The 12,598-nt window shown below is 48.3% G+C and overlaps 1 protein-coding gene across 6 annotated transcripts in view; it reads right to left on the bottom strand.

The window, feature by feature from the left end:
• The window catches only part of YEATS2 (YEATS domain containing 2), a 43,814-nt gene extending 31,508 nt beyond the window's left edge, over positions 1-12,306 (bottom strand). For 4 of the 6 annotated variants that reach the window (XM_042820565.1, XM_042820567.1, XM_042820568.1 and 1 more), the window contains exons 1-9: positions 12,164-12,304; positions 10,413-10,510; positions 10,223-10,315; positions 7,296-7,538; positions 5,527-5,642; positions 4,636-4,797; positions 2,873-2,984; positions 1,839-1,883; positions 693-879 (exon numbers count right to left, since the gene is read on the bottom strand). In XM_042820565.1, the coding sequence (XP_042676499.1) occupies positions 693-879; positions 1,839-1,883; positions 2,873-2,984; positions 4,636-4,797; positions 5,527-5,642; positions 7,296-7,538; positions 10,223-10,315; positions 10,413-10,510; positions 12,164-12,263 (1,156 nt within the window). In that variant the 5' untranslated portion in view covers positions 12,264-12,304. Of the gene's footprint in view, positions 1-692; positions 880-1,838; positions 1,884-2,872; positions 2,985-4,635; positions 4,798-5,526; positions 5,643-5,769; positions 5,876-7,295; positions 7,539-10,222; positions 10,316-10,412; positions 10,511-12,163 lie in introns of those variants that run through there. The other 2 variants (XM_042820570.1, XM_042820569.1) reach the window with 2 other exon arrangements.
• Between the last annotated feature and the right edge of the window lie 292 nt (positions 12,307-12,598).

Raw genomic sequence — 12,598 nt, 5'->3', positions numbered from 1 at the left:
AGAAAAATAAGTTAAATGCTAACAGAGATGCAGTTTTTCCTATTTCACATAAATTTAAAAATAGAATAGTGTGTCCACCTGGCCAGCACCCAGCTTGCTTCAGGCAATTCACACGATGCTGCAGCATCAACTGCTGGCACGCTGCAGGGCACTGCACTGCCAGACCTTTCAGGGAAGGTGAGAACCAGACTGATACACGAATGCCATCCTTCAGGCAAACAAACACAACATCTTTTTTGTCTTTTTTGCTCTGCCCTTTCAACATTTCAGTTACATTAGAAGATTTTTTTTTTTTCAAGCTCGTCTCATGTTAGGAACAAACATAAATAACTGAACACACCACCAGACTATCAAACATAACACAGTCTGCAGAAACCTAGCAGCTCTCTGAAAACAGTATGCAAAAGTTCTATTAAACAGCCTTTGTCCAACTGCATGTGCTGCACACGTGCCTACATTCACTGATTTTAGAAAAACAGCCCACTATGCAAACTACAAGTTGAAAAACAAAATGAGAACAAATGGTCACAATTTCTGAATTGTGTTTCCTTGTGCACTAATAAAATAACCACCCGGGGCAAGCAAGGAGCACAGAATAAATACCCTTTAAGCCAAGAAAACAACTAGGAGAAGGTATCCAGAAGAGAGGAAGTTCCAAGGACTCATATCTCACCAGTACCTATCTGCTTTACCTTTGTCAGCAGAAGCATCTGGGCTGGAGTCCCGCAACTGTTTGATTGGTGAAGAAGCTTTGACTGGTGCTGGGATACTCAGTGGCAGCGGTAAAGATGCTGGAGCATCAGAAAGGTCCGATTCTGAAGACTGGGAGAAGAGATACTCCTCACCAAGGGAATGCCTGTGCAGCTCCACGTCCACGACCTTCCAGAAACAGGTGAAATCAGTGACATTAGTATTTGGTAGTTAGGTATAGAGAGCAAAAAAAAAAAACAGCCATGCCTTTCGTTTTCACTGCAATTACTTTATAATGGCTGGAATCCTATCTCTCCCTCCCCCCAGCTCTGCACAAAACTACCATTCATCTCAGGAAGGCTTCCCAGAGGTCCAGGAGCACCTGGTGCAGGACAAGAATCTCACATCACTGTGCTGCTCTAGTAAAACAGCATCCATGGGGAAATCTGAGCAGCAAACACTGTGAGAGCAGAGAGCCCATTCCCAGGCAATCCCTTGGGGTTGGCACAGAGCTCAGCTTGCATTTTGATAACACCACTACTACATTGTCAAACTTAAAGACATTTCTGAAGAGTAATGTGGTCATCTCACACTAATGCTTTCTCCAGACTAGAATAATGTAGTTCCACAATAAAATTTTTCCATTTACTACAGTACAGGGGAAAAATAAGAGACACACTTTAGGGATATAACAGACTGGGTTATTCATTTATTTTATTTACAGCTTTAAGAGTTGTTTTTCACAAGGTTACTAAAAGATAGCACAAGCAGAAGCTGTGCTTAAGCTACTGCAAGATGTTAGCAGGACACCTAGGCAAGATCTTAAATTTAAATCCTGATGTACGAGACCTGCAGCACATCAGAAAGGAAAGTGAGACATCTGGTATCAGAGGCCCTGCAAAGAAACAAGTTCTCAAAGTGAAGTACTTGTTAAATTTTTTTCCCTGAACCAGAAATGGAAAAAGGAGTGCTGTCATGTCGCACAGGGTGTCGCAAGCATTTCATATCGCAACAGATCAAAATCTTCATTCCAGAAATTGTGAAAACAGATGAGTTGGACTTGGTGCTTAGTGTTCTGCATCTTATTTCTTTTTAAACACCCTCAATGGAACCAGCTATCACACCCACCCCACCGCCTGCTGCCTCACCGTTTCTGCGCCCAGCGTCTGCAGGCCGGTGTAAGTCCTGTCCAACTGGGGAAACAATGCAAGAGGCTCAGATTAACAAGGGCAAAGCAATACACTGCACTGTAAATTACAGCAAAACAGCTCGAAAATAAATTGGAACTACAGAGGTTGAGCGGAAATATGTCATTTTTTTAAACCACGGAGTCAGAAATGCATGTGCTGCTAAGGACCCTCTTCTACAAAGCAGCCAACCACAACCCAGGGCTGCACTGACACAGGAGGGAGCAGAAAAGCTGAGGGAAATGGCATTTGTTGGGAGACAGCCCTTTTAACCTAAGAGTAGCATTTGAGGAGTACCTAAATATGAGTAAATAATAAGAAAAGAAACCCAAACACGTGGCTGGAACAAGGAATTTACAGCAGCAGAAAATTCATTATTGCAAGTAAGTAGGGTTTAAATGAAACTAATCATGCGGCTCACGTCAAAATAAACAAGCTCAGGACTTAATGCCTCTAATGCCAGGCACTGCTAATTACAAGTAAAACAAAAGCATGGCCTAGTTTTCCAGAACTGCTGCAGACTCCACATCCTACTGAATGTCACAGGACAGGTGAATGACTGGAGACAAGGAATGGACAGGAATCCCTGCCCCTCCCTGCCTACTCTACCAAAAGGCAGAATCTGTGGCTGATACACGCAAGTGCAGAAGGAACAGAAAGGACACAGCAGTCACTTTACCGAAGATAGATGACCCTGCAATGACCTGTCAGGCTAAAGCCAATGAGAGTATGCTAAAAACCTCATACTGGAGGGAACCAAGAGGTAAATGTTGTCTGTTTGCAAAGCTGGGATTCTTGGCTATAACATGGCCTCTAATACAGGCACGTGAGAGGCTTTCCTGGACCTCTTCTGATTCTCCAGTACAACCATTCATATGCAAAAGAGCAGTAGGACAAACTCGAGAGAGGCAGAAGCATGAACAAGCACACAGGCACACTCTAGATTAAACAGGAGCTCACTCACTGCCTTTCTCTGAAGCATTCAGGTCAAATACCTTCAAATTGTGTATGATATCAATCCTCTTGTTCTGGCTATCCTTGAAGTGTATCTGGACTCTCACAGGGAATTCTCCCCAGCCTCTCCTGGTCAGGTGGAATGGAGGTTCCCTGCAAACAATGATTCACATGATGCACGCACAGAGGGTTCAGTCTCCAAAAGCCTCTTCCTCAGAAAGCCAAAGACTGCTTGGCTAATTGACAGCTAAAGCTATCTTCAGGCCTGCTGTTTGCCAGAGAGAATGCAATCCAACCACAAAACGTCATGTCTGTGGACAGCTGAAAACCTACTTTGATTTTGAACAACAGGACAGAGAAGATACTGTAATGGGTGGAGGAGAGAATATTGAACACAAACATGAAAAAAAACCTGTGTAATGACAAGTAAATAATATTAATTTCAGAAACAAACAAAACCACCTAAGTCAGCTCCTAAGACACTGCTGCAAGCTGAGTTTTCAGTGCAACATTTTGCAATTTCTTCTTGCTGTTCCCTATCTGGCAGGAAAGAGATCTAAAGCCAACGAAACAATACGTGGATTGCAAGGAAAAGCTAGCTCCACCAGGGTCATTCTCCAATCTGAAAAGAGGGAAACCACCATGATTTTTTTAAAAAATACATATTTGCTTTTGTAAATTCAAATGCATCTCTGCAATGAAACAAGAGGTTTAAATGCTATTTTTAGTCCAGAACATGAATGTTCACTGAAATGAGTGGGACTATGTGACAAGAAGAAATCAATCCACTAGAGGAGACTAAAATAGAAGAGAAACTGTACTGACATTAGATACTGGGAACTGAGAAAGGCACAGAAAGATAGCAGCCAAGAGTCATTTAGTGCGTTATACCAGAAATACAACGGAGATTGTTTTCATGCTGCTCAGCATCGCCTCTTCAGAATCATTACTGAGCCTTTCTGACACTTCTCAGCTCAGCTACGTCTTTGAAGCTGACTGAAAGGCAGCTCCCTATTCTGCCAGCATCAAGCTGCCATCCTGTAGCCATGCTATCAGTCTGCCCATTTTCTTCCAGACAGGCAGCTGACCATCCTCCGGAGAATAATTTCTTCACCATAACACAAAGCAGTTTGAAGGTATTCTCCCACTGTCTTGTCCAAAGCAACAAGAATGAAGAACAGACAGGGTACTTTCCTACATTAGTGGACACAGAACTGAGCTCACTGATCTCAACAGATCACAATTCTGATTATAGCTTGGGAAAGGACAGAGAAGCTGCCCTTTTTCTGCAGCACCAATACCTTTATACTGATGGGATATTGGTTCCTCAAAGCATGAAGTCAATGTCACGGATCTCAGTATGGAAGAGAAATACTTGGGAAAAGGACAAAACTTAATGATCTATGCATGTTTGGCACAACAGCTACTGGTCAGACAGCTTCCTGAGACTTCTCTTTCTCTCCCACGCTGTGCTGGGAGGCAGGCAGAGAACTCCTCTTTGACAAGCACCACCTGCACAGCAGACAGCCCAATGCATACAGATAGACCACCTCACAGGGAGAATGTGTAATGAAACTGACAAATGCTTTTGGCACTAGGGAAATCCAACAAGTGGTTAGGATATTTTAGGCAAAAACTGATTTATTTTTACTGTTATGCTAAGAGCAAATCAAGACAGGCTGGAGGCCCAAGTAAGATATGCAAGAGAAAAATCAGGATAAGGGCAAGTTCGACTCAAGAAACATGGAAATGTAAGCCTGGCAAACATGAAGACAGAGTAACAACAGAAAGAACTCTCTATTACCTTACTTCTACCAGGTCATTGGGTTTGTAACTGGGATGTAGGAAGAACCAAACTTTCTTGACAAAGTGATTTATGCTGGGTTCTCTCCGAGAGCCTCGAACGTACACCATCCATTTATGGGTCGACTGATCGTTTTCTTCTCTCTTGTCAGGGGGAATGTACCTGGCAAAGCAAACAAACACAAGACAAAAATCTCAAATGGACAGAAGTACTTTGGCAAAGATCAGGCAAAAAAAAAATTAGGGAAGGTAAAATGCCTGTGTGTTCCTTGTCCCTGTACACCTCTGCTTCTTATTCTATATTCTATAACCGTTCAGATTCTGCAGAGAAAAAAAAAAAAAAAAAGAGAAACCCCTCAATTTACTCCATACTTTCAATATTTCCCCTTGATTCTAGTGCACAACTGTCATATGAAGTTCATCTGTTTAAAATTGCGCTTCCTAATTAGGAAAGCTTAATTTTAATACTGTAACACCATCAAATCCCTTTTGTGAGGTATCAAGAAGTGAAAACAGTCCAGAACATCAGCAACTCTGCTATCATAAATATTAAAATATTGCTATTAAGCATCTGATTCATACTTGATTCCAGTCCCAGGATTAGGCAGATTTTTCAAGACACAATCCTAACAGTAAGTCTCATCAGCCAACATTTGCTAATTGCTGTACAACTGGAGACTGATCAGCAGTGCAAGGACAGAGAGTTAAAACCCTGACCTGCCTTCAGCTTCCTAAAAATCACCCCAGCCAAACAGCTCAGGGAGGGCAACCTTGGGTACGGTCATTCCAGGGCAACACAAACACTGCCACAGCCCAATCTGTCTCCTAGTTTTAACCTGTTATTCTGCTTGATCCTGAACCGAAGGCCACCACAAGGCCTCTGGATACTAACTTGGAGACGTTGCCCACCACAATTGTTTTCTTCACGTAGAGCCGTGACGTCTCATCGTTTGACAGGCCAGCATTTCGTTGTCCTGGTTTTTGGGAGCTAGAAACACCCAAACTGTCCTGGGGGTAGAAGAAAAGAATAAGGCAAACACATGTTCCTCTTAAACATTATTCTGTTTGGCACTAGGAAAGTAAGATTTGGTTAAATTTTGTAGATGAGAGGACAAAAATGAGTCATTGCACTTACACTGCTCTCCAGGCACATGTAAGCAATTCAGCACACAACGAGGACATTGTGCCCAGCAATGTGGATGCTGCATGGCTTAGTCTGGTGCAAGTTACGCAAAGTGCCACGGATCTGAACTATGACTCCAGTCTGGGTTTCAAAGCAACACCTCTGCACTGAATGAAAAATCAAAGGAAATCGAGCATTGCCAAGGCATCATCATTTCTGTCTCTCATCAGAAATCAAGTCAGTCTCCCACAGGCAGCTGCTGAAAACCTGAACCTTTCCAATTCCCAGCTTCTGCTGCCTTGAGGGCCTTCAGCATCACTACACAGTGAAGAATCAAGGCCGAGTTTGGGAAAAGAATCAGCTCCACATAAATAAACACAGAACCAGCTTTAATACATCACTGATACCCACAAGAGCTTACAGACCCACCCCAACACCTGGGCATCATGAAACTAGCTTCAGCAACCTTGCAGCACAATCTCAGCTCTCACACAGTACTTGGAACTGCCTGATGTGATGCCATGACCACCCGGGCTGCGCAGCTGCCAGCATGAAAAGGAGAGGTTTTTCTGTGCCTGCCAGATAAAGCAGCTTCTAAAGACCAAGGACTGCTGCCCTATCCTGCCCTGAGCACCTGTCCTACAGGCGTGACATGGGAAACAGAGGATTTGAGAGGGATGACCTTACCTCATCACATTGGCAATGCCCCAGATTGGAGCAAGAGCAGGATGGAAGCTTAACATGGCTTCTGCTCCTCATCACCCATTTGCCACCTCTGTGCTGCTTCCATCAAGATGCAGTGCCAAGCTACACCCACACAGCACAGCTATTTCACCAAAGCCCCCTGTGCAGAAACAACCTACGCTGGTCTGGAAGCTCACGATGCAGGTGGGTCCACATAGAGTGTATCCACTTTCTGCTATGAACCCTAAGAAGGGCTTCAGAAGGCTGCTGCTCTGCTTGCAAGGTGTCACATGCTGCTCACTGGATGCAGAGTCAATTCTTTTTCTGCCACATTATTGCAAGATGTTCAGTTGCAGAAACGCTAGCCCATTTGTGACAGTGTGCTTTCCCTACACAGCACTGAGCAGTCTCAACCCAGTCTCTGGGGATACAGCCACTCTGTCCCTTCAGGACAGGCAACAGCACCACTGCATGCAGCCACACCGGATTCTTAAGAACACTGCAGGAAATGACGTCTTGCTCTTTTCTGTGGGCTCTGCCCCTCCCAATCTGACTTCCACCTGCATAAAGCCCTTGGCTTGAGCTGCACAACACCTCCTGCCCCAGGGCTGCAGCAGGAAGCAGCGCCAACACCAATGCTGACCTGCTGCCCATTCAACCTTCCTGCTGTGTAAGGCTAGCCCAGACACATGCACTTGGGTGAGCTTTACAGCAAGGGCAAGCTGAAGTGGGAGCAAACAGTTGGAGGGGGTAAGAAACATTCAGCAAGGCAGGTAAAAACACAAGCAGCTTCCGGTGGCAGCATCAAGTCCAGACAGCCCTACAGCAACATGACCACCACTGCTTTACTTTACCCGGCCAGCACTTCTGCTCTGCCTCTGGTCCAGGCTGTTTGCCAGCCGCTCATCCGCGTCCAGGCTGCCACTGTCCTTGTCCAGGAAGAAGTCATTGTGCTGTGAGAGAGAGTCGCTCTCAGAGTGGTTGGCTGATGGCGCGTCTGAGCCCTGGTGAGCAGGGGATGATGAGCGAGAGGGTGACTCCAGAAACTTCTTGATGGAAGGGTGATTAAGAATGGTGGCATCACATGACCTGGTCCCCTGCAACAGAGGCCAGGCACAACCAGTCATTACTTCCCTGCAGCCCGAATCAAACAAGGCTAAGCTAAAAAGCAAAAAGTCAACGTACACATCATCAGCAATAACCTCATCACCTGCCTCACAGGAAAAAAAGTGTGTAACTGAAGAGAAAAGCTTACAGCAGCTCTTCAGAAACAGGATCCCAGATTGAATCTGTTCCTGCAGACCTTCTGCTCCCAGAAATGCACTTGGTGGCAGCAAGGAGGGCTGCAGCCACCTGAACACCTGCAGTGTGCCCAGGATGTAACAGCTTCCCTCCTCTGTGGCACCAACAGCCCTGCTCCACGCAGCTGCACAACTCCACCTGCGCTCACAGTGGCCAGCCCTGCTCCCCTGTCACCTCCACTTGATGCAGAACCAATGTGAGCAGGGATAGCCCTCTGCCAGCAGCAGGCAGACCCAGCCCACGAAGCCAAAGGCTGTCACATTGGATGTACTGGTAGCTCTCCTTGCAACTTCTGCCATCTTGATGGGAGGTGGCATGCAGACAGACACCAGCTCTGAGCAGGACTGCCTGCACCCAGGGCTTTGGTGTTCATCAGGGAGCCATCCTCCCAGCTGCCCATCAGGCACCGGGCACGAGCAAGCAGAACTTAGACAACTTCAGAACTTAGCAGTTCTGAAACCAGAACCTGGGCTTTGGAAGGTGTAGAACAGAAATCCTATCAGTTTTCCAGGCACATACAAAATAAATCAGTAAGCAACCCACTCTGCTCTTGCTTCATCCAGTGAACTGACCAATGCCTCGTTCACTGATCTGTAGTAAAAACCCAACCACCGTAACCATAATGAACCATACACCCAAGCACACAGCTGCACTGGGCTGAGGAACTGCTCGTATTTAGGAAAACAGATGAGAAACTGGGAGCTGGCAAGAAGGTGATCTGCAAAGTATTTACGTAGCAACCACACAGAGTTAAATTGCAAAGATTCCCAAGGGCAGAAATAACCTTTCACGGCCAACAGAATCAAAAAGAAGTGAAAGCCACATTAAAAACCACACAAAAAGATGCTAGGAACAAGTTAAAAATAGAGAACTGATTTAGGTTGGATGTAAACAAGGAGTTTTAGAAATAAATTAAAATGCAATCAATCACACAGTTACACGAGGCAGGAGCACGTAACAACTACGGAGAAGAAACGCAACAAGGTCACACTAGCAAGCTTTATGAACACTCTCCATGATAGAACTTTTTTTTTTTCTTCTTTTTTTAAGGAAAGTCTGAAACTCAGTAAGGAAAGAGACAAACACCCTGCATGGCAAAGCAAGGAACAGGGGGCAGAACCTAAATGTCCTGCTGACATTTGACGACACTGGATACAAGTACTTCAAAAGAGCAGAACCTAAATCAAATTCTTCAGCCACCCACAAAAAATCAAAGGCAGAGGAGGGATGCCTGAGCTGCCCAGGGCTGCCACTAACTCAGCTCAGAGCCTTTGTTTGGTAGAGAAATTTTCAAGGCACTCAAGCAAAACCTGAGTTTTCAGCAGACATGTACAGTTTTCAATATCAGAGCAGGTTTTTACTGGAAAACAGGTGACACCCTGATTGAAACAATGGTAATTGAAATAAATAGTAAACTGGCAGTGCAATTCACATCAGCCACAACACCAGGCATTCAGGACACAGTGCTTAGAACCACAGGATGGCTTGGTTTGGAAGGGACCCCAAGGATCATCAACTCCCAGCCCCCTGCCACAGGCAGGCTGCCAGTTGCTAGATGAAGCACCAGATCACATTGCCAGGGCCCCACTCAGCCTGGCCTTCATCGCCTCCACGGATGGGGCAGCCACGGCCTCTCTGGGCAGCCTGTGCCGATGCCTGACCACTCTCAGTAAAGAATTTCTCCCTGATATCTAATCTAAATCTCCCCTCCTTTGGTTTAAAACCACTCCCCACTGTCTCATCTGTATCTACCTGCATAAAAAGCTGATTTCCTTCATGTTTATAAACTGCCTTTAAATACTGGAAGGCCGAAATGAGACCTCCCCACAGCCTTCTCTTTTGCAGGCTGAACAAGCCCAGCTCCTTTAGCCTGTCTTCATAGGAGAGGTGCTACAGCCTTTAACCAGAGGGTTGGTTAACCAGGAGGAATTTTGTTGCTGCATTTCTTAATGCAGCTGCATCTTTTTATGATAGCTCCTTGGTTCACTGCTGTCTTACTGCTGCTTTCAGGCTGTTAACCACACCGTTACCAGAACGGTTGCCTGGGAACAGGGAGGATGCTTTCATGGCTCTGCTCATGACTCCAGAATTTATTTGGTTTTTTTCCCCTGACAAGTTCCAAATACATCAACTTCCACTCTCCTTTGGTGAGATGAGAAAGCTTGCAGATCCCTGCAGGGTGATGAGCAAGGATGAGCTGCGAGGCACAGGAGGGCAGTGCTCTCCTGCCACAATCCACAAAGCACACGGAGCGTTTCAGGAAGCAGACACCTTGGCCACTAGGGAAACGTGCTGGCCAAGTACCTGGGGCAGCAGGAACACTGCTCGCCCCTCCCACTGACATCCCAGCTGCAGTTTTCTGAAGTAGTGGAACATGAACTGCACCTTAAAATCCAACATCGGTTGCACAACCAGCAGACCACACATCAGTCTTTGCAAATACTGCCCAAAGTCTTTTTGCTCCCCACGTGGTTTTTACCTCTCCAGGTTTCAGAAGCCCAGCAGATGCATAGTAGTTGGCCACAATGCAGGCACGCAGCTTGTCCATCATCCGCCTTGCTTCAATCAGGCGCTGCAGAAAGAAGAGAGAACACACAAGGTGGAGTGCCTGCATGACCTCCAAAAGCCCAGCGTGTTATAAACTACTTTGTAAGACAAATCCTTTGTACCTGATCTATAACTTCAATTTCATGTTCTTTATTCTTCATTTCCACGGCAAACTGTTCTTTTATAATCGTCTCAATCTTCTGCACAGCAATATCTCGAGCTGCATGAGGCCACACAGGGAAAAGAAAGAAGGAAATTGTTTTATTTCAGAGGCCTCACTTGGAAAAAAAACAAAAACAAAAAACACACAAATAAATTGTCACCAAGCAAAAACTGGACTGATAGTTTCAGTGCCAAAATCACAGAATGGCCCAGGTTGGAAGAGACCTCAAGGATCATGAATCTCCAAACCCCCTGCCACATGTAGAGCCACCAACCTCCCCATTTAATAATACTAGACCAGGCTGCCCAGGACTCCATCCAACCTGGCCCTGAACACCTCTGGGGACAGGGCATCCACAACCTATCTGGGCAGCTGTTCCAGCACCTCACAACTCTCTCTGTAAAACAGCATTATGTAAATGTAATTTGTAATTCATGTAGAAAATGTAATTCATAGGAAACATATGCATCTCTACGAGCTGGCCTATGTAGAAGGCAGGTTGCCCCTCTCCAGGCCTGAGGTGAGCCGAACAGGACTGGCTCGTTTACTTTTGTCTCACTAAAGCTGTAAGCAGCAAAAGGAAAAGCCCATTGTATTGTCACCACATGCAGGTCCCATTCAGCTGTGTGCCTGGGAGTGCTGTACACATTGTCTCCAGCCCAGTTCATACCCAGGAAGTTTACACCACATCGCACAGCAGCAATAACACACACTTACTTACTGAGTTAGCACTGGCACGAGGCGAGTGACCACACACCTCTTATGGGCCATGCAGGAAAGCCCGCTGCTGGCAGCCTGGTGCAGCCCCTCCTGCTGAACCAGAGGGACTCAAGACACCCAAGCCTGTTGGCCCAGGCAAGGCCTGGAAGAGCAGTGCTACTGCCAGAGGGGTCTCTGGGGATGGCCATCTGATCTGCTGGCAGCACAGCCACGCACCGCAGGCAGGCCAGGAACAGCCACATCCCTGTCACATCCAGGCTGCCTCTGAGCAGAACAGGAGGCAGCAACGCTCAGGGCTTGTTCTGAACTCAGTCGTGGAACTGTTGGAGTTGGAAGGGGCCTATAACGGTCGTTTTGTTCAACTCCCCCGCAACGCACAGCGACATCCACAGCGCTCAGAGCCCCGTCCAGCCTGGCCTCGGGCGTCTGCAGGGATGGGGCACCCACCGCATCTCTGGGCAACCCGTGCAGCGCCTCACCACCCATTCGTAAAAACCACATCCAATCTAAATCTCCCCTCCTTTAGGCTGAAGCCGTTTCCCCTCGTCCTATCAACCACCACAGACCCCGTTGATGACTCCGTCCCCTCCTTCCTTACGGCCCTCCAGGAACCGCCGGGCCGCCCTCGGCTCTCCTCCCCGCGCCGCTCCGCCCGTCCTCCCGCAGAGCTTCGGGCCGAGGCCCCGCCCGGCGGAGCGGCACGTGCCTGCCGCGGGGGTCAGCGATGCCCCAGCGAGGAGAAAAGCGAAGAAACGAGAAACCCAAACCCGGCACGGCCTCAGGTGCCTACAGCGAGCAGCACAGCCCGGGGGGACCCGAAGAAGAGAGAAACCAGAAGACGTGCGCGATTAGGATACTGCCGCGCAGCCCCACACACGCGTGCGTGCGTGCGTGCGTACGCAGGGCGCGCCGAGGGAGCCCCGTGCCCTCCGCGAGGCAGCCCTATAGTGCCGCAGCCCTGTGCCCGCAGCCCCGCTCCCCGCCCCGCACCTGACTGCTCGGCGGCGCGGTGCCGTTTGCTGGGCGGCGCCACCGCGATCTCCTCGTAGTCGGGGTCCTTCTCAGCGAGGGTTCTCCTTACGCCGGACATGGTGCTGCTGGTGGCGGCACCGCCCCGCGGAGGGGCGCGGCCTTTGTTCCGCCTCGCGCGGAGCTCCGGGCGCCGCCGCTCCCCTCAGGCCGCGGGCGGTGCGGTGCGGGGCGGTGCGGAGCCCACATGCACGCCGCTCCCCTCCCCCCGCCGCGCGCACAAAGCCGCCGCCGAGCTCCTTCGCGCCTTCCTCCCGCTCTCACCCGCCCCGCCCCGCACTCAGCGCCGCCCCGCGCTCCGTCCCACCACCCGCCGCAGGGCCGCCATCACCGCGCGCCGCGTCGCAAGGGGAGGAGCCCGCGCAGGCGGACACGGAGTGGCGGGCGGAGTGGGGA

Source organism: Centrocercus urophasianus, unplaced genomic scaffold (assembly GCF_019232065.1).
Source record: "Centrocercus urophasianus isolate 14NV4802_14NV808 unplaced genomic scaffold, USGS_Curo_1.0 seq_19, whole genome shotgun sequence".
NCBI classification, from domain to species: Eukaryota; Metazoa; Chordata; class Aves; order Galliformes; family Phasianidae; genus Centrocercus; species Centrocercus urophasianus.
The sequence above is the reverse complement of the archived record's forward strand: the minus strand, read 5'-3'. Positions and strand labels throughout refer to the sequence as shown.